This window comes from Pelodiscus sinensis, chromosome 4, assembly GCF_049634645.1.
Source record: "Pelodiscus sinensis isolate JC-2024 chromosome 4, ASM4963464v1, whole genome shotgun sequence".
NCBI lineage: Eukaryota > Metazoa > Chordata > Testudines > Trionychidae > Pelodiscus > Pelodiscus sinensis.
This window is the reverse complement of record NC_134714.1, coordinates 99093558-99119961: the sequence shown is the minus strand read 5'-3', so window position 1 is coordinate 99119961 and position 26404 is coordinate 99093558. Positions and strand designations below refer to the sequence as shown.

Genomic DNA, 26404 nt, shown 5'->3' with positions numbered 1-26404 from the left:
GGAGAGGAAGAGGGTGGGAGTGGGTAATTGGCTGAAGGGGAGTCAGAGGGGAGGGGAGTTTGGAGAGTCCCATGTGTTCAGGAGAGAGAGGCAGAAACTCAGCACTTTCAAGCTGCCTGGGAAGGGGAGGTAAGGGGATGACTGCCTGGGGTAGGTGGAGGAAGGGGGGGGCGCTGGCACTGGGGTGAGGTGGAGGCAGGGAGGAGTTTGTTTGTGCTGTGAGGTGGGGGAGTTAGGACCGAATAAACTTCTGGTGCCTGCTAGTTTGAGAAGCAGGATTTTATCCCAGCCCCCACCTGGGCTGAGGGGAGCAGATTGCACATGAGTAGGTGGGGGGGAAAGGGGGGGTTGTGCAGTAAGGTGGAAGCAAGGGGCAGTTTGTTTGGGGTGTCTGACTCACTTGCTGCAGTTCTATCTGGCTGGCTGGGTTGGAGAGGGGTGTGCTAGGAGGACATTTGCATCACATTTCAAACAAAGTTTGCATAGGTGTTAATGGTTTAAGGTAAGAAAGAAAAAGATTATTTTAACAGAATTTTCTGGAGTGTTGCAGATATCTGAAACTCTAATCTTTATGATTTTTAAAAAAAATCTTGTTACTAATTAATACATGGTACAGTAAAACCTGTGTTATCCAGCACGCTCGGGGATTAGAGCGGTCCGGTTATCTAAACATTCCAGTTATTTGAGGGTCCCATCAATCTAGGAAAAACCAATGGACAATAATAGTAAAACTCAAGTTTTTAATATTGGTAGTTTTGTAGTGTGAGGCAGTTGGTCTCACATTTCTATTTTCAGTTAAAGATGATTAATACTTCTTAAATAAAAATTGTTAAGCCAAACATGGTAAACCAAGCCAGGCCTGTGCACCTGAAGATGTGACAATATTGTGGCTGGAGGCAATGCCGGTTAACAAAGTTTTCTGGTTATCAGAGTGCCAGATAACAAAGGTTTCACTGTATATTGTACTGCATTAAGGCCAGATCTTTGCTATGTGGTACAGTTCTGGTTCTTATGAGTCAGAAGTAACAAGTACTAGGTGTAATGTGATAGTTGTTTTGTAGGATAAAACCCTATTTGCAAGCTTGTTGAAACATGCATCTGTCTACAAACACTAAAGCCATGAATTAATTTGTTCTGAGGCTTCTACTCTTTGGCTATGTCTAGACTGGCATGATTTTCCGCAAATGCTTCGTTAAAAGCATTTGTGGAAAAGAGCGTTTAGATTGGCATGGACGCTTTTGCGCAAAAGCACTTTTTGCAGAAAAGCGTCCGTGCCAATCTAGACGCGGTTTTGCGCAAGAAAGCCCTGATCGCCATTTTCGCCATCGGGGCTTTTTTGCACAAAACTGTTCTCAGCTGTCTACACTGGCCCTCTTGCGCAAAAGCATTTGCGCAAGAGGGCTTTTTCCCGAACGGGAGAGTCATTTTATTTGCGGAAGAACACTGAGAATCTTACATTAGATCGTCAGTGTTCTTGCGCAAATTCAAAGCGGCCAGTGTAGACAGCTGGCAAGTTTTTCTGCAAAAGCAATTGCTTTTGCGGAAAAACTTGCCAGTCTAGACACAGCCTTTGAGTTTTGTTATATATGTATGTTGCTTTGTTTGTATTGGTGGTGCACTACCTCAGTATTGGTGTTGCACATAAGAAATTTCAACCTGCCCAAGGATAGAAAATGTTAGAGGGAACACTGACGCAGGGCTGAGGCAGAATGCCTAGTCAGAGATTTTGAGCAGCCAGATACCAGGGCAATAAGGAGAGCACAGAACAGGCCAGTACAAATCAGAGAGGCTTTGAAAGAAAGTTTTATGAATGGCCAATTTTGGGAGTCATACACCTCAGCAAGGGGCCCCTGCATTCAGTGTGTGTTTGCCTGTAATCCCCCACCCCACTTCTGCAGTACAAGCAATAAAGTTTTTATTTAGGGAAGACAGCAGGGAAAGAAAAGAAGACCATGGTGGGAACCCAAGGGCAGGGAGGAGGGAGGCTCAGAAACATGAGAAGGACAGCCTTTTGCCTCCTGGAGGTTGAGTATGAGGCTGAATTTGAGCCCCAGTGTCCTGGCATCTCTGGGGGGTCAAGGCTATGGAACTGGAGGAGAAGCTGAAGTGATTTTTGTGCAAGATGTTTGGGAGGGGGGGAGAGTGTTCTTCTCCAGGCAGGTGCTCCATCACTACCATCATTCTCCTGTTGCTTTGCTCGCAGTTCCCTGCACATTTTCCTCTCCTGCCTCTCCACTCGCATTTCTTCCAGGAGTGCATTCCTCCTTTCCATCTCTTCCTTAAACATGTCTTCTTTTGTCCAGTTTTACCTGCAGATCTGTGAGACAGAGACAGCTGCAGGAGCCATGGGAGTACGAGCACGCTGCTTGTTGATCCTGCTATAACAAAAAGTTACAAGGGCACAGGTTACAGGAGATACAATGTGTTAAACCTATCCCGCATCTGTTAGCACAAAGCAAAGGTCTGTGTTCTGTGCAAGGCCAGAGTTTTGCTTTAAAGTGGCCACTGTACCACGGGTACACAGTATCTTTCGAGGCTGTGTAGGCATAGGGCACACTACACATCACACCCAATTGCCTTAACCCACTAGTAGTAAGAAAAAAACCTTGTGAACTCACCAGAAGTGCTCTCCCTGGGATCAGTGTTCGGCTGGGAGATGTCCTGGGAGGAGGGAACTGGCCCCAACATATTAAAGTTCTTGGCTCTCACCAATCACCAACTTGCCATTCTCTTCCTCCTCTTCTCTCCCCCTCCCTCTCCCCCCCGCCCCAGCACCATGTTGTCCCCTGTGCTTCTGCCCAGAGTGTCTCAGCTGGACTCCATGGTCAGGCTTGGGAAGCTGGTCAGGTCCCCCGCACCTAAAATTGCATGCAGCTGGTCATTGAAAAGGCATGGTTGTGGTGATGCACCAGACTGTCTGATTGCCATCTTTGTCTTGTGGTAGCACTGCCTCAGCTCCTTTATTTTAACACAGCACCATGGGGTATCCTTACTTCACCACGGCCCATGTCATCATCACGTAAATACTGGCGTTTCAGTTGCTGGTTCGGCTGTCAAGAGAATGGGTTCCTCTCCCCACACCTCAGTGAGGCCCAAGATCTCTTGCACACTTCATGCTAACGCTCTTTTCTGACCCTGGGAACTGGAGCTTGTGGGACTTGACACATTGGAAGTCATGGCCACGTGTGCCGCTCAGGTGTGCTCTGAGGTGTGCTCCACATGGGTGACTGAAATTCAAACTTTCCTGGGGCTTTACCTGTTCACCAGGGGTATGTCTATACTGCGGAGCTATTTTGGGATACCGGAAGTATCCTGAAATAGCTATTCTGTGTCTTTTAGCAATCCCATTATTTTGATATATATCAGGCTCGCTATTCCGACATGCCTGTAAACCTCATTCCTCAAGAAGTCGGGACATTTCAGAATAGTGGTTTATTTTAACATTTCGTGCTATGTAGACAGCACCAAATTTCTAAATAAGCTATTGCGAAATTAATTTGAAATAAGCTACACCATTTGCGTAGCTCAAACTGCATAGCTTATTTCAAGCTCCGGGTGTAGCTTAGATGCACCCCTGGAGAGCAGTAGAGATGCAAGTTCTGGCCACAGCAGTCAGAGCAGGGCACTGAGGGATGCCTCCCAGAGGCCAAAAACCTTTACTTTCACCAATGCTGTGTCTACACTACTGTAAATTTGACCAGGCAAAATCAGAAATTGTATTACTCCTCATAAAAGCAGGAGTACCTAAAATTGACTTTAGACAGAATAGGCTTGGTCATGTGGACACATCATTTACAAAATCAAACTCATGCAACTAAATTTGAGCTAAATTCCTAGGCTATGTCTAGACTGCTCCCTGTTGTGCAAAAAAATATGCAAATGAGGCAAAGTGTGGAATATTGCCATGCCTCATTTGCATAATTATGAGGTTCCGTTTTTGTGCGAGAGCCGTTCTTCCTCTTTTTTCAGGAAGAACGTCTCTTGCATAAGAGGGGTTTTTTGCACAAAAAGGAGCTGTGTAGACGTTTTCTTTTTGTGCAAAAGCCTCTTCTGCAAAACCGGAGCCTCATTAATTATGCAAATGAGGCGCAGCGATATTCCACACTTTGCCTCACTTGCATATTTTTTTGTACAAGAGGGGGCAGTCTAGACATAGCCCAAGTGTAGACCAGGCCATAGCAAACATTTATATTGAACAATATATAAAAACCACTAGAGGTAGCTATTTTGCTGCTTATACTCAGCAGCAACTGAAGATTTGCTTGGATGATCATAGCCTCACCAAATACATTTGCCTTCCTCCACCAAATTTAAAGTTTCAAATCTTTGCTTTTCTTTGAGAAAGTAATGCATTCAAGTAAGTGAAGTGTAAAGTAAATTGTCACCATTTCACCAGTATTTGGTGTTTTTTAAAGCTCCAGGTCTAGGGGGCATGTGGTTAGTGAAAGATCTCAGTTTTCATTATTTAAAAGGTAAGGTTTTGGGTCTTAGTTTCAAGCTTATTTTCTGCAACCAAAAGTGCATTCTAAAGCTTCACAACCCAGAAGACAAAGAAATGCCAATGTTCTAATTTTAATTTCAAGATTTCTGAGGACCAATTCATGATTTTTGAACATACTGAACTAGCAATATTGTGATTCTATTCCACAGTGACAATTTCCAGATTCAGGAGGTCCCAGTGCACGATAGAAATCAATTGGGGGCAGGATCTTCCCCACATTTTTTTCTTTTTTTCCCCTTGCCTATAAAATAGCCATGGTGTGGGTTCATAAGGAGATGCCAGCCCCCTGCTAACCAAGAGGCAAGAGCTAAAAGCTCTGAAGGGTAGGAAATCTGCTGCCTTTTATTCCAGGAGAGGGATTCATATCCCCTCCTGCTACAATGATCTTTTGGGATCCCCCCCAATCTTTCTCTCTACCTCCTCACATACAAAGATGGAGGCTACTGCCTGAAGCAGCTGCCCCAATACCGCTCCTCACAATAGGGTTAGGGTCATTATGCATAGGTCACTTGGGGTGCATCTACACAGCAAAGTTCTGTTGGAATCACGGCCGTTATTCTGAAATAACTATGTCAGCATCTACGCAGCAATAACATTATTTCAAAATAATTTCGAAATAACAGGAGGCTTTATCTGACTTCTGTAAACCTCATTCTACAAAGAATAATACTTACTCTGATATAGCTAGGGCTGTGTAGATGATCCACTGCTGCTATTTCGAAATAGCCCCTCACCGGCCATTCTAAGTTATTCCTCCCCAGTGCCTCCTGGGGCCCTAACTCGAGATAGCACGTCTACATTAGGGGAGCCTGCCTCGGATTCATTTTGAGGCTTCCCTGCAGTGTAGACATGCTATTTCAAAATAAGCTATTTCAAAATAACTATTACAGAATAGCTCATTCCAAAATAACTGTACAGTGTAGACATAGCCTTGGAGTTAGGGTTAGGGTTCCTATACTGTGCTGCTCCTCCTTCCCTGCCCACTTCCAAAGAGTGCATCCCCTTCCAAAAGAAAGGAATAACAGGCTGCAGTTTCCCTCCTGCTCCATTCACCCTCTTCACGGGCTGCAAATCCCCACGTCTTGGCAAATAAGATCTGGCAATCACTTCCATGGGCTACTGTCAGAAAGTAGGACTGTACAGAGGAAAGAGGTAAAAATTAAATATTTTGCCTATGTTTTTAAAAGTAGAAGTCCAAAACTATTAGTCTAGTTGCAAGGGGCCTCCTGAATTTGTAAGAGCCAGTAGGGTTACAGAACAGGCTTACCACAATTTTAACAACTGAAATTCTTCTCTGAAAAGGGATTAAAAAATGGCTCCATATCCCAAAGACTCTTCTCCAAATGTCCTCTCGTTAAAGATAAAAGATACTTTTTCTAGTGGTCCAGATTTCAAATTCAACCTGCAATCTGAGAGTCCCCTGGGTTCTTTCCTTGTCATGCAGTGCTAATAAAGGTTTGGAAGGCCAAATGGGCTTCGTCTACACTGCAGGCTTCTCGCACAAGAAGCTTTTTGCGGAAGAGATCTTCCACAAAAATGTCTTGCGCAAGAGAGCATCCAGACTGCATGGACGCTCTCTCGAAAGAAAGCTCTGATTGCTATTCACAAAATAGCCAGCAGAGCACCTGTGCTTTTGTCGATTGGCTCTTTTTTCACAAAAAGCCCCTATTGCCCGTTCACACACACCTGTTTGTGCAAGGACTATTGCACAAAAAGGAGTTATTCCTTATAGAAAAAGGAATACCTCTACTGCAAAAAACCCCTTTTTGTTCTTTTGATTTCCTTTAAATTTACTTTCACTAAAATGCGCTTGATGTATGGAGGCTTCGCAGGTTTTTGCTCACTTTCCCATCCTGTGTCTCGCATTTCCCAAGCCTGTCTCCTCTTTGTAATGTCTATGACATCTCTAATAGCTTTATATTGCTGCAGACTCACATCTTACAAAGGGAGAATTCTCCTGTCAAAATTTTCATCCCTTTTCAGTTCACAATGCAGAAAAAAAACAAGCATACTTACCGAGTCCGCCCATTGCCCTGGCAACTCATTATCTCCAGCGTAAGGCATCCAGGCTTGACTCCTGTATGCCGTGGGCGGGGTTGGAATGAAATAGCCCGTGAACCCAGGTCGACTTGCTGCAGGTATGGCAAACACTGCAGGTACTGTATTTCCTAACAAGCAATACGGTGGAGGCAATTAGTAGTTGATAATCTTAGCTATAGACCTAGAGGATCATTACAAAGTGTACATGAAGCAGCGAGAGACACAATGAGTCTTTGCCAGTAAGTTGAGAACATCAGACTAGAATAGGATTGTTCACATCAGCTGCGCAGATCTCCTTTCTAAAAAGGCAAAGCATATTAGAGTGGCTAAGGACTGTATCTGCAGGCGGAGTGAGGGGTATTGTAAAGCTGCTTCAGGAAGTATGCAGAGTAGTTGTGTCAGAATGAGGGGAGCGCAAGGGTGTCATTGATGTGACTGGCTCCTTACTTCCTACAAGGGTTGATGGTCATATCCCTAGTAAAAATAGTCATGAATCTCTCATAACTGTTGTTCTTTGACAAGTGCTGCTCATGTCCATTCCAATATGTGTGTGAACACAGGGTCCCTGGAAGATATTCCCTAGCAGTACTTGTTGGGTCCACTAAGGAGCCCCCAAGATGGCACAGAATATAATCCTCTGCCGACCCACTGCCTACTCAATTCAGTCATAGAATCCTAGGGCTGGAAGAGACCTCCGGAGGTCTTAGAATCCAGCCCCCTGCCCAGAGCAGAACCAACCCCAACTAAATCATCCCAGCCAAGGCTTTGTCAAGCCAAGGCTTAAAAACCTCTACGGATGGAGATTCCACCACCTTCCTAGGGAACCCATCCCAGTGCTTCACCACCCTCCTAGGAAAATAGTTTTTCCTAATATCCAACCTAGACCTACCCCCACTGCAACTTGAGACCATTGCTCCTTGTTCTGCCATCTGTCACTACTGTGAACAGCCTCTCTCCATTCTCTTTGGAACCTTCCTTTAAGTAGCTGAAGGCTGCTATCAAATCCACCCTCACTCTTCTTCTGTTCTAAAGACTAAATAAGCCCAAATCCTTCAGCCTCTCCTTGTAGCTCATGTGCTCCAGCCCCCTAATCATTTTGGTTGCCCTTTGCTGGACTTTCTCCAATGCAGCCATATCCTTTGTTTAATGGGGATCCTGATGCATTAGATCCAGCCCCATCGATTTGTGTATGATTAACTTTTGTAAATAGTTCTTAACCTGTCCTTTCCCACCTCCTTCCCATACTGGATTGCCTAGTGCAGTAGTCTGGGAGCTGACGTTGTCTGTGAAGACAGAGGCAAAGAAAGCATTGAGTACTTCAGCTTTTCCCACATCATCTGTCACTAGGTTACCTCCCTCATCCAGTAAGGGCCACACACCCTCCCTGATCACCCTCTTATTGCTAACATGCATGTTATACTTCACATCCCTTGCTAGCTGCAATTCCAATTGTTCGCCTTCCTGATTACACCCCTGCATGCTCAGGCAATATATTTATACTCCTCCCTAGTCATCTGTCCATGTTTCCACTTCTTGGAAGTTTCCTTTTTGTGTTTAAGCTCACCAAGGATTTCATTGCTAAACCAAACTGGTCGCCTACCATATTTGCTTTTCTTACTGCACATTGGGATGGCTTGTTCCTGTGCCTTCAATAAGGCTTCTTTAAAATACAGCCAGCTCTCCTGGACTCCTTTCCCTTTCATGTTAGCATCCCAGGGGATGCTGCCCATCAGTTCTCCGAGGGAGTCAAAGTCTGCTTTTCTGAAGTCCAGGGTGTGTATTTTGCTACTCTCCTTTCTTCTTTTGGTCAGGATCCTGAAATTTACCATCTCATGATCACTGCTTCCCCAGATTGCCACCTACCTCTACTTCCCTTATTAGTTCTTCCCTGTTTGTGAGCAGCAGGTCAAGCTGTGCATGGCCCCTGTTCGGTTCCTTCAGCACTTGTCCTGGGAAGTAATCCCCAACATTCTCCAAAAACTTCCTGGATTGTCTGTGTACTGCTGTATTGGTCTCCCAACAGATGTCAGGGTGATTAACAACCCCCATGAGAACCAGGGCCCATGATCTGGAAGCTTCTCTTAGTTGTCTGAAGAAATTCTTCTCTACCTCATCCATCTGATTGCTAGTCTATAGCAGACACGGACCACAACATCACCGCTTGTTGCTCCCAAGTGAAACAAAGAAGAAACTTAGTTGGGAGGAGGGAAAGGTTGCAAGCAGGTGGGGGTTAAAGTGGAAAAGACTCAGCTCCCACCAACTCTTGTTTGTTCTGACTACTACATACAAAGCTACTTGGACTGTCCTGCACTCCATACCAGAACTATAAAATCCCATTGCAAAATGAACCATTTAACCAATATGTTTAACTGGGATCCCATGGCAGGGAGCTGCTCTGGCTGGGCCTGCCATGTCATGCTGCTAGCGGGGTGCTGCAGCGGGACTAGGAGAAAGGGCAGTTGATATTTGCTGATGCCGAGAATGAAAACAGATTGAAATAGGATGGTGAGCTCTCACTACACAGGCCAGGGAAGATGGGGAGCTCTTGCTGTACTTTTAGCAGCACTGGATCAGGAGCCAGGGGAGCTCTGTGCTTAGGAGAGGGGTACAAGCTGCATTGCCCCTGTTTTCCTCTTATTTCAACCCTGGATTGAGGTTGCTGTTTGTTTGGAGACAGTGTTCAATCACGCGGCTGGGAGAATGGCAGGCAAATTGTAGTTCCAGCAAGTCTCAGGAGTTTGCATGACAACTGCCTCCTACAAGCCATGGCTCAACAAATATCGTGGCCATAGTTGTTCTTGGTGAACTCCCAGCTCCTTAGTCAAGACACGTAATCTCCATTGCTTTCCTGGCAAAGATGAAATCATGCAGAGCCTTGTTAGGGCTTCTCAAGAGCAGCCAAAAGAGATCAGCTCATAGTTACCACCTGAATGTGAAGCTGAAGCCACAACGTTCCAACAAAGTCCCAGGGGTTTGAGGTGCCCAGATCCGGTTTTTAAGGGAAATGGAATCTGCAGTTATTCTTTTGATACAGACATTGCAGTGGGAGTAAAGGGGATTCTTTGCTAAAGTTTGTCACAGACAAAATCTCACTCTAGTTTCCAGTCCAGTTAAACACAGTCTGTTCTTCTAATGACACCACATGGGAGCTCCCTAGCCCAAACCTACATAGTTGCAGGAGGGATTGCTGATTGCAGTACGGGAGCCGGCAATCTGCTATTCTGGAACATACATCATTTGGTTCACTTACTCCAGGGTCCTGCCTCATGAAGTGGCTAGAACCTGGTGTTTAAAAACCCCCCGTAACTTCCATCATATCCCATCTTTAACAATGCATGTGACAATGGGGGCAAGGCAAAGTACCTTATGTTGACCCTCAAGCCAGCAAGAAAAGCATTTAGTAAATCCTTCTCCATAGCCATAAATAACAATCTGTGCTTGAACTATCCCCTAAGCTTGTCTGCACATGACACAGAGCATGGAAAGGATTTCTGTTTGCACCACGCTCTTTTTCACCTGAGTAGTTCAATGCTGACTGATCCAATGGCCCAACAGACACTGGAGGTCTTGAACCCGGGGTACAGGATGCAGGATCATGCTGTTGGGCCTGTTCTGTCCCACTGGACTCAGGTATTCTTGTCTTGCTGCCAATATCCGATGTCGACCTGTGCATTACAAAAAAAAAGCAAGAAACTCTGGTGATTCTGACTGACAGGATCTTCAACAACTGCAGCAGGAAGTGCAAGCAAAAGCCAGTGGGCAACAATTTGTTTTTTCTGTGGCATCCGTGGTGTTTGACTATCAATAGAAAGCAATTTCCATTGCCCTGGGATGCTCTCTCCTACAGTGTATGATTTACAGTTCTACAGCCCATTCACTCAACACTCCAAACTGGATCCCAGGGTACGTCTAAACTACATGGCTCCGTCGACGGAGCCATGTAGATTTGTTGTTTTGGCAAAGTCAAATGAAGCCGCGATTTAAATGATCGCGGCTTCATTTAAATTTACATGGCTGAGCGGACAAACAGCTGAGGAATAACGGGGCTGCCGACAAAGGACTTCGATGTCGGCAGGGGAGCGTCCAGACTAGCGCGCTGAGCCGACAAACAGCTGATCAGCTGTTTGTCGGCTCAGCGTGGCAGCCATGTAAATTTAAATGAAGCCGCAATCATTTAAATCGCGGCTTCATTTGACTTTGCCTATGTGTCTAATCTACATGCCTCTGACGACAGAGGCATGTAGTCTAGACACCGCCCCAGTGACATACAACACAGAAATCACAACTACATGGTATTTCAACAATAAGCTACAATGGACAATGCTAGATAATTACTACAGGCGGTGGTGCTATAAAGCAGGAGGGTGAGAGGCTTTAGTATACAGCACGCTTGTCCCTAATTGTTGCCTATCATGAAATTTAAATGACAAAAATGAGCCAAGCAATGAGAACTATGCATGTCCTGAGTATATGACGGTGGGCAAATACCAACCTGCAGGTCAGATCCTGTCAGCCAGGGTTAGCCCGCCACATTTACCTGTACCTCCTGTGACGGTGCGTTGTGGTTTTCCCATCTCCTGCACTCCCGTAGTGGCACAAACAGACTCTACCAGCCATTGGAATAGAGGGAGTTTATTGCTTCTCCAGGGTACAGCACAGCACAGATATAATCTGGTTACAGGGCAGGCCTAGAATGCCTCAGCCCCCCTTGAGATGGGGGAGACTGGGCCCCTAAATTCCGGCCCCTTCCCTAGGCTGTCTCCTCCATGATCCCAGACAGAAACTACCACTCTCTTCCAGCCCTGCCCCCCAGCCAGGTGTTAGTCTCCGCCTTCCTTCCTTTGTCTTCCTCCCTGGGAGGCTGAGCCTGGGTGTCTGGGTTAATACACATTTGGGAGAGTCAATGAGAATCTCCTATCACAGCACAGGGGGGCCCCGGGTCACAGAGCAGACAGCACCCCCACTACGCCACACCTCCACGGGTACAAGGATCACAGCTCCCATTGGCCACGGATTGCCATTCCTGGCCAATGGGAGCTGCGATCACCTGTACCTGCGGAGGCTAACCCTGACGAACTGTCACACTTTATTGCCCACCCCTGGTATATGACATGGGCTTGATATCAATGGCAGTCAATCAGAAAAGCTTCATTAGTGTTTGGTATTCTATTCGAATTCCATAGAAACTGCCTGCAGGCATACAGTCCTTTACAGTTTGGCCTAGTTGGTACTATATAGCACATGGCTGAAGGTCTGACTTCATTAAACTGAAAAAGCCATATTGCTAAAGTGAAACACAATGTATATATTAAAATAAACACAACACATGCATTTATTAGGCCTACAAACATGGGAATGAAATATCAGAGAGCAATTTCTAACTGAGTCCAGAGTCTCAAAAGCCATTTTATTATTCATATAATTATTTGTTCAATAGAGCTGAATGACTTAGAAAAGAAGAGCAGAAATTATATGATAGTGAAATATTGACTACTTTGTGCTCATTTGCAATATATGACATGGTTTTTTTCAAAGTAGAGTCAAATCATGGCTTAAGAGATATCAGAGCAGAGAACCCAATCCCTAGTGGCCGTGGGACAGGGTTGTCCGGGTGGCCCTGGCCAGAGAACCGTCAGCAGCAGTGGGGCCAAGTGGCAACAGGGAACTCTTGGCTGGGGAGTCCTGGGGATTCCCCAGTGGCAGCAGGGTAGACAGCTTCTGAGCAGGGCTGGCAGCGGCGGGTGGCCCTGGCCTGGTGGCAGTGGAGCCAGAAGCAGGGTAGATGCCCCAGCTTTGGAAGCTCTCTTGGTCCAGCAAACTCCCTGGTTCAGGACCGCTCAAGTCCCAAGGATGCCAGACCAGGGAGGTCCAACCTGTAGTGGAATATGGGATCCTTTGTTGTTTTCTTTTACCATGTTGAAATTTAAGCACCAAAATGAATTTCTTAATTTCATGAACATCTCTTGATTACAAGGAAGATGGTTAATAAATGCCACTAGAAGTTATAGTTCTGGAGTAATCCTCATTAGTGCAGTAAAGATTTACAGTTTTTGGCTATAACAAAAATAGCAATGAATTACCTCCTGAGAGACGGTGCAGCCACAGGACATGTTCTGGGAGGAATTGGGGGTGGGGGAGAGCCCATTACCATTTCAGGAAGCTGAGAAAACCTGTAAGCCTGAGAAACAGAAAATGAATAACCTTATTTTAAAAAACAACAACATGAGAACCTAACAAGTGAAGATATTTGTTAAACTCATTCCAACAACACCTATAAATTGCATATACCAGTTTTATGATCACTGGCTTTTAGGAAGTTAACTTTTGGTGGTGCTTATAGTAGGAGGTATCTTATTTCAGATTTTACCATAGGCTGAGTGATTTTTTGAATGATGCAGAAAGCATGCATACCGATGGGATCCCAGAACTGCAGCTGAGAAATTCAAACAGAAGGAATAAGAAAATAATGCCTCCGGCTCCATAACCCAACCTTTCTCAATTTTGGAAGACTCATCCCTTCCTGAAAACCTCCAGAGAGGGAGATCACAGTTTTGCTCCCTCTGAAAGTTACATGTTTTTAAGTCAGTATAACTGGAAGTATCCTTGAAACAACATCTACTGAAATGAAACTGCCAGCAAATCATTACTTGATATTTCAACTTCTTTTTTCTGGCTTTCAGTGGATTTTTTTTCCATTTTCTCCTAAGCAAGAAAACCAAGGTACTTAAACCACAGCATTGTAAAGCAATGAAGGGCACAAACAAATCCACAAGGCAAGGTAATTCAGAGAAATCCAGGATCAGACCACTGGGTCATGATATCTAGCAACCTGCCTTCCAACAAGGCTGGGTTTCATCTTGAGTACAGCTAGAGACTGTGCAATATTCACGGTATGTGAAAGGATACATCTCCCTGACCCTCATGGTCCAAAGAATAGAGTATCACCTTTATCCAGAGCGGCTATGCAGGGCAGCCTATGCAGCCGGGGAGAGGGGGCCACAGTACGAGATGACCATTTCACTATGGCAAGCATCAACACACGAATGGAGAGCAACAAAATCTTCCTGGGAAATGGGGTCAAAGATCTGCCTGATTAACTTATTGTCAAAGAGATGCCATGGCAGGGCTCCCTTTGCTCCGCCTGCGTCAATGTCTGCTGCTGGAAGCAAGGCAACACACAATTTGGCTGCATGAGGATTGGGGAGTGCCCCACTTGCCTCCAAAAGCGCAGCCCGGGTTTGCTTGTTAACCTTCAGCAGGGATATGTCAGAGATTGCAGCCTATGCACAAGTGTAGAATTATCAAAAATTGTTTTCTTCTACAAATGCTGCACAGCCACGGTCTGTACTTTGGGGAAGTCATAATTCAAACTTCTTCCCCCCGCCACTGCACCCCCAAATTTAAAAAAACACCTCACCATGATATAGAGGTGTCTGCAGAGCAGAGGTCTGCTCGACTCCAGGAGGATGTAAGAAAGTGAGAATTTTTTCCAGGGCCATGGATATTATAACAGAAACGTAATAACTGTATCATGAACAGCACAGTCACTCTATTGCTAATGGCTGCTTTTTCAGACCACACCTCGAGGAGTCCACCATCTCAGACACCATCATCAGACAGAATACAGCAGCTGAGGAGAAAAAAGCCGAGGATACGTGATGATCTGATGACGGATTTGTGGGTCACTCCTTTGCTCAGTCAGAGAAAAGAGAACAGAGACGAGCTATGGAGAGGGACTAAAGAGCTACGGAGAAGAGCAAAGAGAGCACAGATGGCACCAGAGACAAGGTAGGGCCAATGAACAGAGACAGGAGACCAGTGAACGCATGCTAGAGCTCATGAATGACACCCTGAGGAATATAATACTCATGAACAATAATACAGACGTAAGCCCCCCGCATCTATAACTCTTTTCCCAGAAGCTATGCCTCTACTTTGCCCCCCCCCCTCTGCCCAGCATCATCCTGAACAGTTGCAAAGGTGCAATTCTGCATCCAGCAATCCTTCTTTCTCAACACGCTCATCACAATCCAGCAATGGTTTCTTCCCCTTGAACTCCACTCCCTGGGAACCCAGCCATGGCAGCTGGACATCAGCACAGCTGTAAAGTTTTCAAATAGAATAAAAGACAAATGTCTGTCATGCATGTTTCCATTAGTTTTTATTTTGTGTTAAACCCACACCAAACGCTCTAGCCACACTCACAACCCCAACACACAGAAATCTCAGGCCCCCTCGTTGTCAAAAAGGTTCCTTAGAGCCTCCCTGATATTGATGGCCAACTTATGTGCACCTCTCACAGCTCGAGGGTCAGGCTGTTCGAAGTGTGAGTCCCAACACCGTACCTCAGTGCTCCACCTATCAGGAAACAAGTCACCCTTACTCTCACAGAAATTACATAAGCAACAGCATGCAGCCACCACATTGGGGCTATGATCCGCCGAAATGTCCAGCCTGCCATACAGACACCTCCATTGCCCTTTCACTGTGCCAAAGCACCCCTTCTAATCGATGTACTCTGAGGCATCGTGGGGGTGGCGCTATAATGGGGGAGGTATTTCATCTGTTTGCTCCACCATAAGTAGGAAAGCCCTGTTCAACAAAGCCAGCCACTGAGTCATCCCCATCTCTCAGAGTCACCATCCTGTCCAGCAAAATTTCACTTATTGCCTGGTACACTTGCAGCAGTGCTGCCCCGACGGTAGACCTGCCTATTCTAAAGTGATTCACAGCTGAACAGTAGCAATCTAGAGTGGCCAGCTTGCACAAAGCAACGGCCCCATGCTTATCTACCGAGACAGCAGCTCTCATTCAGGTGACCTTGTGCTGCAGTTCAGGGGCCAGCTCAGCACATGGCTCCAGGAAGGTCGCTTTGCACATCCAAGAGTTCTGTAGCCGCTGCTCTTCATCTCACACCCACATGTCAATGCAGTCCCACCACTCACAGCTGGTTTCCCTGGCCCAAAAGTGATGATCCAATGGGTATCTCAGGTCTGCCATAACAAAATTAGATGTAAATCCATCATCATCTAAGTCTGATGAATCTGAAATAGATTCTGATGAAGCTGATGAATTTCCTGACTCTGATGAGTATTCATCATTGTTGTCCGCTAGTAGATCTGTAATTAGGTACACCGCAATGTGTGATGTCTTCTGCACAATGCACACTGTAAGGGCCAAAGGGCTGGGATCCTTGTTTTCTTGCCACGATTGCTCGAGTTGTCGCAAAATCCAGAAAACCCCAGGGACATCTGGGAAGAAAGCAGATGGCTGATGGGACATTTTTCACATTCCCATCACGCCTAATGCTATGTTGCACATTCCCACTGTGCTTAGCGGGTGAAGATGACGCAAGGCTCTGTGCTTGCTCTTTCTGTTGTCTCGGGAGCTGCAGATGTGGCCAGGAGTTGTGGACACCAGGTACCAGAAAAACTGGTTTGACTTGTTTCCAGTTTTGGTAACTCCTGTCTGTCAACAGCACTTGCATTGCCACACTTTGCTAGTGTAAACATAGCCTATTGCTATATCAGGCTATAAACTCCATGGTATTCACTAATAACATTTTGTTCATAAACAGTAAGGTGTCTTCACTATTGCATTAACCTCCATATTGGACTGGGATTCCTCCCAGCAGAGGCAAATAAGTGAGGGCAATGAATCACCTGATGAGTCACTGGAAGCTAGAGGAGTCACCTGACAGAGGGCAATGAAACCTTATCAAAAGACTCTCCCCTTTTCAGTGAAGGTGGAGTGACCGAACACAGACTTGGGTAGATGGAAAGGGGGAATCCTGACTGTCCTGGAAGGCTATTAAAAGCCAAAGGACATTTTGGTGAGAGAGGAAACTGAGGCAGGAATGAACATGTGAGTTTTGTTATTTTTCTATAGATATGCATATTTCTTGCGCTGCCTCTGGGAATCAACTAGTTCAGAAATTCCTTTGCAACATCTGGATTACTTGCTTTGACTCTCTCAAAGTCTTGAAGAGGGTAAACCAGTAATTCAAAGGGTCCATAGCTGCGGTGAGACTCTGGAGTGCAGAGTACAAGAATAGTGGGGAGGATGAATACAGCTCACACTAAGGAGAAAGGCTTGTAATTGTAACATTGCAGTTCATACATTAATATTAACCTGTTCCAAGTTATCGAGTCAATGGAGTTGGGTGAAATTTTTGAGTTGCAGATTATAATCAAACTAGTAGTTGAGACCCTATGTTGTTGCAGACCTATAATTTGTAAATCCACATGCTTTAAAGCAGAAAACCAGAAAATCACTAAGAACAAAAAATCTGGCCAGTAACCAGCTGCGCCTCCCAGTAATGACGGACCCTGTGACATTCCAAACAGAGAAGATGCTTGCAGCAGGCTCTATGCAATCCTACCCACTGCAATATTCTAGCCTTCAAATTCTAGCATGTAGGGTGGCTGTGCTGTGAAAGTTGGGTGCATTGGTGACGATGGCAAATGAGAGGTATAAGTTGCAGAGAGGGCCTATGACAACTCAGGGCAAGATGTGGCCTGGGGGCCAGATCCAGCCCATGGACTGCGTCTGGTTACTTTCTATTTCTATCCTGCTGCCCCTTCCACTGAATTTCCAAGAGATGGCTCAGGCAGCAGGATCCTATTTAAATGGCTCACGGCTCCTGGTCACGGTGCTACCCTGGCAGGGGCCAGAGCCACAAGCCTTTAAAATAGCCACAGCAACCCCAAATGGCAATGCAGCAGTAGTGGGGCCGGTAGTTACAAGATCTTTGCTCTGTTTTTACTTCAAAGCCTCTGGCCCTAGACAACTCTTCGGGGGAGGCTAGTCCCCAACCCCACCCCAGGCTCCGCCCATTCTGGGAGATGTAACCAGAAATTCACTTGACGGACCAAAATTCATGAAGTGTCCCCCTGAAAAAATTATTGCCTACCCCGGTCTATGAGTTTGGGGTTATTGTGTGTGCTGGTGGTTGTGTTGATTTGTGTCTAAAGGGGGTCACGTTAGGATATTTGTGGGGAGGGGCAAACATATAGGTGTGGAAGTCAGGTCAAGTAATCCACCATCTCTGCAGTCTCTCTCATACAACCAATTAATCTATTGCATGCAAATAAGCTGTAGAGTAAGAGTAGTGATTAGCTAAATTACCTCAGATAGCAAAATGTTCTAGGATTCTTGGCATGACACACACAGATGCCTTATTATAGCCTGAGAGTAATTCATGAAGTTAAAATAGCAGAAAACTTAAATCAGATGGTAACAGACCAGAAAACCCAGTGATGATTCAACCTGGTAATATTCTGAATGAAGAGAAACTCTTAACCATGCTTGTAGCTTTTTCATCACTTTGCCCTGACTCAGATATCCTGGGCTTCAAAGTGACAACCCTAGAATCTTATACAGATGAATGGCCAAATCTTTACATCCCTTCTTAAGATTTATTAGGTTGATTATTGGATTAATCTATTTAACGAAAGTGATTCCAATCCAATACAGATACTAAGCTGATTTTACCTTGATTTGATTTCGGTTTAATAGTTCAAGTTTAATTTTATTATTAATAGTAGTTTAGCTTTGGGGATATGTTTCCCTGATTTTAATAGCTGTAAATGTTTATGAAATTGATATCGAGTGGCATTTGCTTCAATAATCAGCAGAGGTTTCTAATCTTTGAGATGCTGGCTGAATATCAACTAGTCAAAGCCGGACCAGTTCCCTGTAATTAGTCTTAGTTCTCATGTCAGAATCAGAGATGGTAGCTTGCCCAAAGTCCTAACATACAAGGCTCTGTTAGTCTGTGTTTTTCAGTTTTGACTGCCAGAAAAATTACTTCAATTTTTCAGACTACAGTTCTCAGCTTGTTTCAGTCAGCTTTCAGGGTTTCAAAAGTGGAAACCATACCATTAGCATCCTTAAATGGATGTTGGGGAAAAAAGATATTGGCCCCATAGCCAAACACTTAAATACAGGTTCCAGCTGACCTTTGCAGCTGCATGAGCTGCCTGAAAAAGCTTATAAAGCCCTTATTATGGGATTTTATTGGAGTCGCACAGCAAAACACTCAATGTACTTAGAAAAACAAGAATGGCATTTTAACATAATTTTTCCAGTACTTATTACATTGGAGAAATTATCAAATCTTAGTGAAAATGCTGCAGATCCTCTTTATAAAACATGAATTCAGAGAACAGCATGATTAGTCTCTATTCAAAAATACATAGCCATATAACTTATTTATTTCACTTTAAAAGATCTGTTCAACTATAAAAGTAATTTGATAGGACACATGGGGTATGTCAATACTACGAGGCTCCGTCGATGGAGCCATGTAGATGAGTTTACTAGACATAGTAAAATGAAGGGTTGATTTAAATAATCGCCGCTTCATTTACATCAAAATGGCTGCCACGCTGTGCCGCCAAACAGCTGATCAGCACAGTGCAGCAGCCATTTTGATGTAAATGAAGCGGCGATTATTTAAATCACCACTTCAGTTTCCTATGTCTAGTAAACTCATCTACATGGCTCTGTCAATGGAGCCACATAGTCTAGACATACCCATGGTGATCAGCACAACTTAATCAGATTCCAACCATAAAACATGATCAAATGCAGTATGAACTGCAGTAAAGCAATTTCCAAGTGCCAGGAGTAACTTTATTCTGATTTAAACACTATTTGCCTGAACATGAGCATTTAATGCCCCTGGCTTCAAGTTATCTCTGAAGGATAGTTCAGGAAAAGCAGTCCTTACTGGTATACTCTCCTTACCATAGAAGGTAATCATAGCAATGATGATTCGGAATTGTCTCTCTTTATATATAAAAAAGTTTTTCCTGACGGATGACAGAATGTTCCTGCCAGGCAACAGAATAACTTCATCAAGTCATCAGTGTCAACAGGTTCTCTCAGCAAAGCAAAAGTGGCCAGAGAGAGGGGGTAGGCAAGCGTAGCAAATAGAGGGTGTAGCCCCTAATGACAATATATTTCTAAAAACAATGAGTAGTCCTAGTATAATTTACTTAAATACAGACAGAGTCAGGAATCTCCATTTCTATTAGGACTCTTGAAATGTCTTCTTTCAGAAAAACATGTACTGCTGAAAAAAATGTGCCTTTTGCTTTTTTCCTTTCTGAAGCATAATCCTATGTGTTTTCAGAAATTTTACATTCTTACATGGCCTATTTATTTGGTTTTGTTGCCAAAAGTTGGGCAGCTGTTCAGTTTACTTCACCAGACAAAACTCGGGTGTAGCTGTGCAGATGATAATTGTGAAAGAAAATGTTTGTTTTGTGAAGTTTAGATAAAGTATCTGAGAGTTCAGAGGAGTTTAAAGGAGCGATTGCCAACCATGAGCATGGAGAGCAGTTCCAATATTGCTACCTAGATACTTCAGTCATTCATCACTTTATATTTTCAATACATGAGAGGCAGGGAAATATCTACATGTTACGGATAAGAAAAATGAAGCACAGATAAACTTGCCCAAGGTCACATAGGAAATCTGAGACAGGAACCAGGTACAGAGAAGAGCAGCAAAAATGATTAGGGGTATGGAACATCTTTCATATAAGGAGAGATTAAAAGACTGGACTTACACAAGCCTAGGAAAGACACTGAGGGAGGATATGATAAAGGTCTATACAGTCATGAATGGTGTAGAGAAAGTGACTAGAAAAGTGTTATTTTACCTCTTCATATCATACAGGAATCAGGGGTCACCCACAAGAATGAATAGACAATAGATTTAAAACATAAGGAAGTACTACTTCACACTATTATGTGAACAATACAGAGGCGAGGCCCATTATTCAAACTGGATATAAGGAATCTTCTTTTAAGTGTGTATGCATGCACTAACTTACATATGTGCATATAGTTATCAGAAAAACAGGTTGAATCTCTTTAGTCCAGCACCTGACCGGTGCTGAATCAGAGAACTTGCTAAACTATGGAAGGTCAATATTGTCTAGCAGCATTACCAACACTTCCACTGCTTACTGGGCTCTTAGAAGACATTTAGGGATAAATTAGAGCTAAATAACAGCACAGATCACTGAGAGCCAGGACTGGTGGCTATAAACAAACTTCATGGGACTGCAGAAAACTTGGCCCCACCCATGATAAGTGGACATCCAGCTATCTAAAATCATGCCAGACCAAGGATGATGCTGGACTAGAGAGGTTCAACCTGTACAAGTTCATATGTGTTTCATGCACATGTACATGGGGCTCTTGATTTAAAAACTATAGCCTAGAACACAAGTATCTTCATGATAGTACTGTAAGCAATATTTTAACTTACTGGTCTTGGTAAGCTGTACTGATATATTTCCGGTCTGTATGTTGGCACCCACTGTACTCCCCCTCTGGGCCGGGTCATGGTACCAGGGGCGCTGGTCACAACTTCAGAATATGACATGTGTTGTGCTGAACTGTGAGCATCTTGTCTGTTCTGCCCTCCATGACCTGCAGATGCCAGACTAAATGCCTCTTCCAATAGCAAATGCATCTGATGTCTAACTTCATCAATAGAAGGCTGAGAACTTAAAGTAGATGTCTCAGAATGACCTTTAGCCTGACGGGATCTGGTATAACTTTGAGGTTCATTGACATGGTCAACATTTGTTTCTTCTGTCATTTCAGGTTCAGTCTGTTGGATAAAGTAAAAGCATTTTATGTACATATACATCAGAACAGGAGTCTTGTTTTTTACATATTTTCTCCAATACAGATAAAATAGAATTTTCTCATGTCCATGCACAAAATGGTACAATACATGAGACTATATACTATAATGTTTATACCAGTTGCAACTGTGATTGCCCAGCATTTCTGCATAGCAAGTGTAAAAAATTAGTGTAAAAAGTTTGGTTTAAGTGACATTAAGCATCTTGTGTATCCAGCACAAGTCATTCAGGGTACGTCTAGACTGCGGCACTATTTCAAGATACTTCCAGTATCCCAAAATAGCTATTCTGCATCTTTTGAGCATGCCTGTTATTTTTAAAAAGATTTCATAATAATGGGCATGCTATTCTGATGTCCCTGTAGCCCTCCTTCCACGAGGGTTAAGGGATGTTTCGGAATAGTGATTTATTTTGAAATAAGGTATTTCGAAATTAGATCAAAATAAGATTCATAATTTGCATAACTCAAATTGCGTATCTTATTCCAAGCTAACGGTGCCGTGTAGATGCACCCTCAGTAAATAGTAGACTGTGACTGTAGCCTAGACTTCCAAATAACAGGAAAATACATAGGATGCATTTATGGCACTAATATGAAAGAGTTAAGCACTTTTAATAATTTTGAAACATTATTATAGGCTGTCCTCGCTACAAGACTAACATACATTCAAAAAACCCTGGACTTATAGCAAAACAACTTAAAGTGGAGAATTTTCTCCTGCGGCTGACTTCCATTTGCGCAAATTTGGGGTTTTGGGGTTTTTTTTGCATGACTTAAGAGCGGGGAATGGGAGGACTTATAATGTATCAGTTCCTACAAACATCAACAACTTTAGTGTGGAGTGAATGCAAACCAGGGCAACTTATAGCAGGGATGGCCTGTGTCTAGATTTAAAGCCTTCAGAGCAGGGATGATTTCTTTTCTGTATTTGTATGACATCCAATACAATGGGATTCCATTCACATTTGGAGCCCTCCATAATAAAACTACATAATAATAATGAATTAATAATATATGAGGAGTAGGTAATCTCAAGGACATTATGATTATTGAACATTTTAGGAGCAGTTTTGACACACTATATTCAAAATGTATGTTTGCAGTCACAAACAGGTAACACACTGGGCAAAATATCCACTTACCAATACAATTGCATATAAGTCCAGAGTTCAGAAAGGACAAACACCTAAAACTCTAAAGGAGGTCAAATAGAGCTAGAGAAACTCAGAAAATCAGGCCCAAAGGGACCAGTCTTGCAAAGATTTAAGCGCACAAACTCCAAGGTTTGAAACAGCACATTTGATGAGCGCAGTAACCTGTGAAGCCCCACACATGTATTTGTATAAGGGTAATTTAGGGGTCTGCTTTTGAAAGCATGGCAGTAAATGACAGAGCTATACTAAAGCAAAGAACCTTACTTCATATCAAGGAATATTTGTTACATTCTTCTTTTCAAAGCGTGATGCTGCTTAATAGTTCCCAAGAACCGAAGCTACCCATTATAAAAAGCTGTTACGTGTATTATTCGGCACTGCCTTGCACTTGGGGCAGTCACTTATAGCGGGGTAAACTGATTATGAACATGACCATTCTCATTTGGTTGCATTTTCCCCCTTTCCCCGGGTTTACAATGACTGCATAAGAGCTAAGGCAGTGGACAGCCAGGCACTTTACTTCAGCAAGTGAAGGGCTGACATTTAATACAGGTTGGACCTTCCTGGTCCAGCACCTGAGCAGTCCCAAACTAGGGAGTTTGTCAGACCGGGGGGGAGGGTGTCAATGCTCCCCTACAGGCTGCTGTCCTGCTCCCAGGCTCCTCTCCCAGTGCTAGGGCTCCTAAGGCTGAGTGTACCCACCCTGCCACTGGCCACACTGCTGCCTGGGGTTCCCCAGGGTTCCCCTGCCAGAGTTGCCAGCCCTGACACCAGGGATTGCCTGGCTGGGGCTACCCAGCCACCACCCAGCCCAGTCACTTGCTGGCCCAGGAAGGGCTTCCCAGCCGGCTCCCACTCCTGGCCTCCAGGGCTCTTCGATCCAGCAACATCTGTGGCCCTGCCAGACCGCAGATGTTACTGGACCAGAGTCCCAGATTTGGGAGGTTCAAACTGTGCTAAATAGACTTTAAGTGCTAATAAATAAACACAATACTGAAATCCATCTTGGATTCTGCACTTTTTCATGAGAAGCTGGGCAGGGTCCAACTTGGAACAAAGACTTCCCACCTTAGGCAGATCCTAAATTAATGGAGATTGCCTAGCTCCTAGAACTGGAAGGGACCTTGAAAGGTCATCAAGTCCAGTCCCCTGCCTTCACAGCAGGACCAAATACCCATCCCTGACAAATTTTTGCCACAATCCCTAAATAGCCTCCATAGGGACTGAACTCACAACTGTAGGTTTAGCACGCTAATGCTCAAGCCACTGAGCTATCCCTCCCCCTATTTAAGTGCGGGGAATGGGGTAACCCAGGTCATCAGTTCTCCCCTGGGTCTCCACCCAAGATTACTGCTGGAAATATCTAAGGCTGAACATGGAGGAAGACTGGACCCAGACTCTAAAAGCATCCAGTCTGGGCAGTGATTACTGGAACCACATGTAGGGCAAGAACTTTGTAACTTAGTGTGTTACGTTTAATTTGCACTTTTTTGCTTAATAACCTACTTTGTTCTGTGACCACTCAAGTCCTATCTTTTTTATATAAGAAATTACTTTTGTTTATTAATAGACTAAGGCTACATCTAGACTGCCCTCTCTTGAGCAAGAAAATATGCAAATAAGGCAAAGCGGTGAATATCTCTGCACCTCATTTGCATATTTAATGAGCTGCCATTTTGCGCAAGAGGCTTTTGCGCAAAAAGGAACCATCTACATGGCTCCGTTTTGCGCAAAAAAAAAAACCCCTCTTGCACAAGAGCCGTTCTGTTGCTTTTTTCAGTAAGAACGGCTCTTGCGCAAGAGAGTTTTTTTCACAAAACGGAGCCATGTAAACAGCTCCATTTTGCGCAAAAGCCTCTTGCACAAAAACGGAGCCTTTAATTATGCAAATGAGGCACAGCAATATTCACCACCTCGCCTCATTTGCGTATTTTCTTGCACAAGAGGGGGCACTCTAGATGTAGCTTAAGTGTAAGTAATTGTTACTGGGATAGGGGTGGGGGCAAACAGTCTGTGTGTGTCTCTTCATTGAGAAAGAGGGAGAATTTCATGAGCTTATATTGTATAGATCTCTATACAGCATACGGTGGATTTATTTAGTGTTCATCTCCAAAGGGGCTGTGTAATTGCGTATTAGGAAAGTCTCACACTGGACTGCTTTCAGCCTGGCTCGGCAGCCTTGGAGGGATGTCCCTGTCTGGGCCCAACAAGACAGGATTACAGCGTGCGCCCAGGCTGTCAGGGAAAGCAGGCTCAATGGGGGACTCAGCACATCAGGTGACAGTCCCAAGGGAGTCCTCACCCATCACAAACACAACAGGAAATCCACGTTGTTGAGTGGACAAATTTCCTATACCTCTTCTAGCCTAAATAATAGGTTTGGATGAGCTGAGCAGGGCATCTGAGAGTGGTGCGCTGGCTAGCCTGCCTCCTAGCTTCTTGGCCTATCAAGTTTCAGCAGGCAGTGGGTGGGGGTCAGGCTGCCGTGACCACCTGGGGACTCACGATCAGGGGTTTGAGACCCAGTATAACACATGGGGTAGCCCAGCAACTCTTACTCCACTGCAGTCTTCATGTTCAATAAAGGCCTAGTGTTTCCCAGCAGTAGGCTCCCCCAATCCACTGCTGCTTCTGCTCCCAGGCTTGACAGTACTAGGGAATATCTAGAGCACACTGTTCAATGGGGCCATAGAGATTTACAAGACTGGAGCTCAGCCTTTCATTTAAATATAAAGATATTACAAATCCTCAGTTCATGTAAACGACTGCAGGTTGCACCTTTAAAGTCCAGGATTCTCTGGTCCGGCATGACCACAGACATTCCAGGACCAGAGAATCCTGGTGCAGTGCAGAGGGGGTGTGGGCCCGAGCTGGCATGTGACTCATTTGGACTGCGAGGGCAGGGAGAGCCAGCGGCTGGTACACATCTCATTTGGGCTACAAGGGGGGGCTGTAAGCCAACCTGTGGCTTAGCTGAGCTGTGAGGGGGGTGGTGTGGGGCTCCTCTGGGCTGCATGGGGGGAGCAGAGAGCTGGTATGTGGCTCATCTGGGTTGTGGGGAGAGCCAGTAAGCCCATGGGAGGAGCCGGGGGGCAGCAGCAGCGGGCCTGAAATGACCTCCCCTGGTCTAGAAAAATTCCTCATCCAGTACCCATCAGGTCCCAAGGGTGCCGGACCAGGGAGGTCCAACCTGTAGCATGAGTCTATTGACCTCCGTGGAGCTATGTTAATTACCATCAGCTAAGGATGGGAATGAGTTCTGCTCACAGTGCTTAAAAGATATAATGTGGTGTTCTGTCACCTTTCTGTTAGCTGAATGCTAGGGTCTGGTTACGTCTGGAGTAAGTTAGAACAGCCTGAATCACAGAATCCTCGGGCTGGAAGAGACCTCAGGAGTCATCAAGTCCAGCCCCCTGCCCAAAGCAGGACCAACCCAACTAAATCATCCCAGCCAAGGCTTTGTCTAGCTGGGACTTAAACACCTCTAGAAATGGAGATTCCACCATCTCCCTAGGTAACCCATTTCAGCACTTCCCCACCTTCCTAGGGAAATAGTTTTCCCTAATATCCAACCTAGATCTCACCCCACTGCAAATTGAGACCATTGCTCCTTGTTCTTCCATTTGCCACTACTGAGAACAGCCTCTCTCCAGCCTCTCTGGAACACACCTCAGGTAGTTGAAGGCTGCTATCAAATCCCCCCTCAAGCCTGCTGTATTATAAATGAACAAAATGTGTTAGTCAAACAGGGATGGATGCAAGACTGAGACTACTTTAAATCTGTTCATTTGCTTGATGCTTTCCCCCCTTAACCTAAACTCAAGGGCTACATCTAGACTGGCATGATTTTCCACAAATGCTTTTAACGGAAAAGTTTTGTGTTAAAAGCATTTGCGGAAAAGCACATCTAGATTGGCACAGACACTTTTCCGCAAAAAGTCCATGCCAATCTAGACGCGCTTTTGCGCAAAACAAATCTGAGCTGTCTACACTGGCCCTTTTGCGCAAAAGCTTTGCGCAAAAGGACTTTTGCCCGAAC

General features: G+C 44.7%; 1 protein-coding gene across 3 annotated transcripts in view; it reads right to left on the bottom strand.

Annotated features, from left to right (window-relative positions):
• KIAA1549L (KIAA1549 like) overlaps positions 1-26404 on the bottom strand; it is a 230017-nt gene that overhangs the window by 8116 nt on the left and 195497 nt on the right. For all 3 annotated transcript variants that reach the window (XM_075927818.1, XM_075927820.1, XM_075927819.1), the window contains 4 exons: positions 20826-21173; positions 12622-12719; positions 10058-10206; positions 6518-6669 (listed from right to left, as the gene is read on the bottom strand). In XM_075927818.1, the coding sequence (XP_075783933.1) occupies positions 6518-6669; positions 10058-10206; positions 12622-12719; positions 20826-21173 (747 nt within the window). The remainder of the gene's footprint in view (positions 1-6517; positions 6670-10057; positions 10207-12621; positions 12720-20825; positions 21174-26404) is intronic.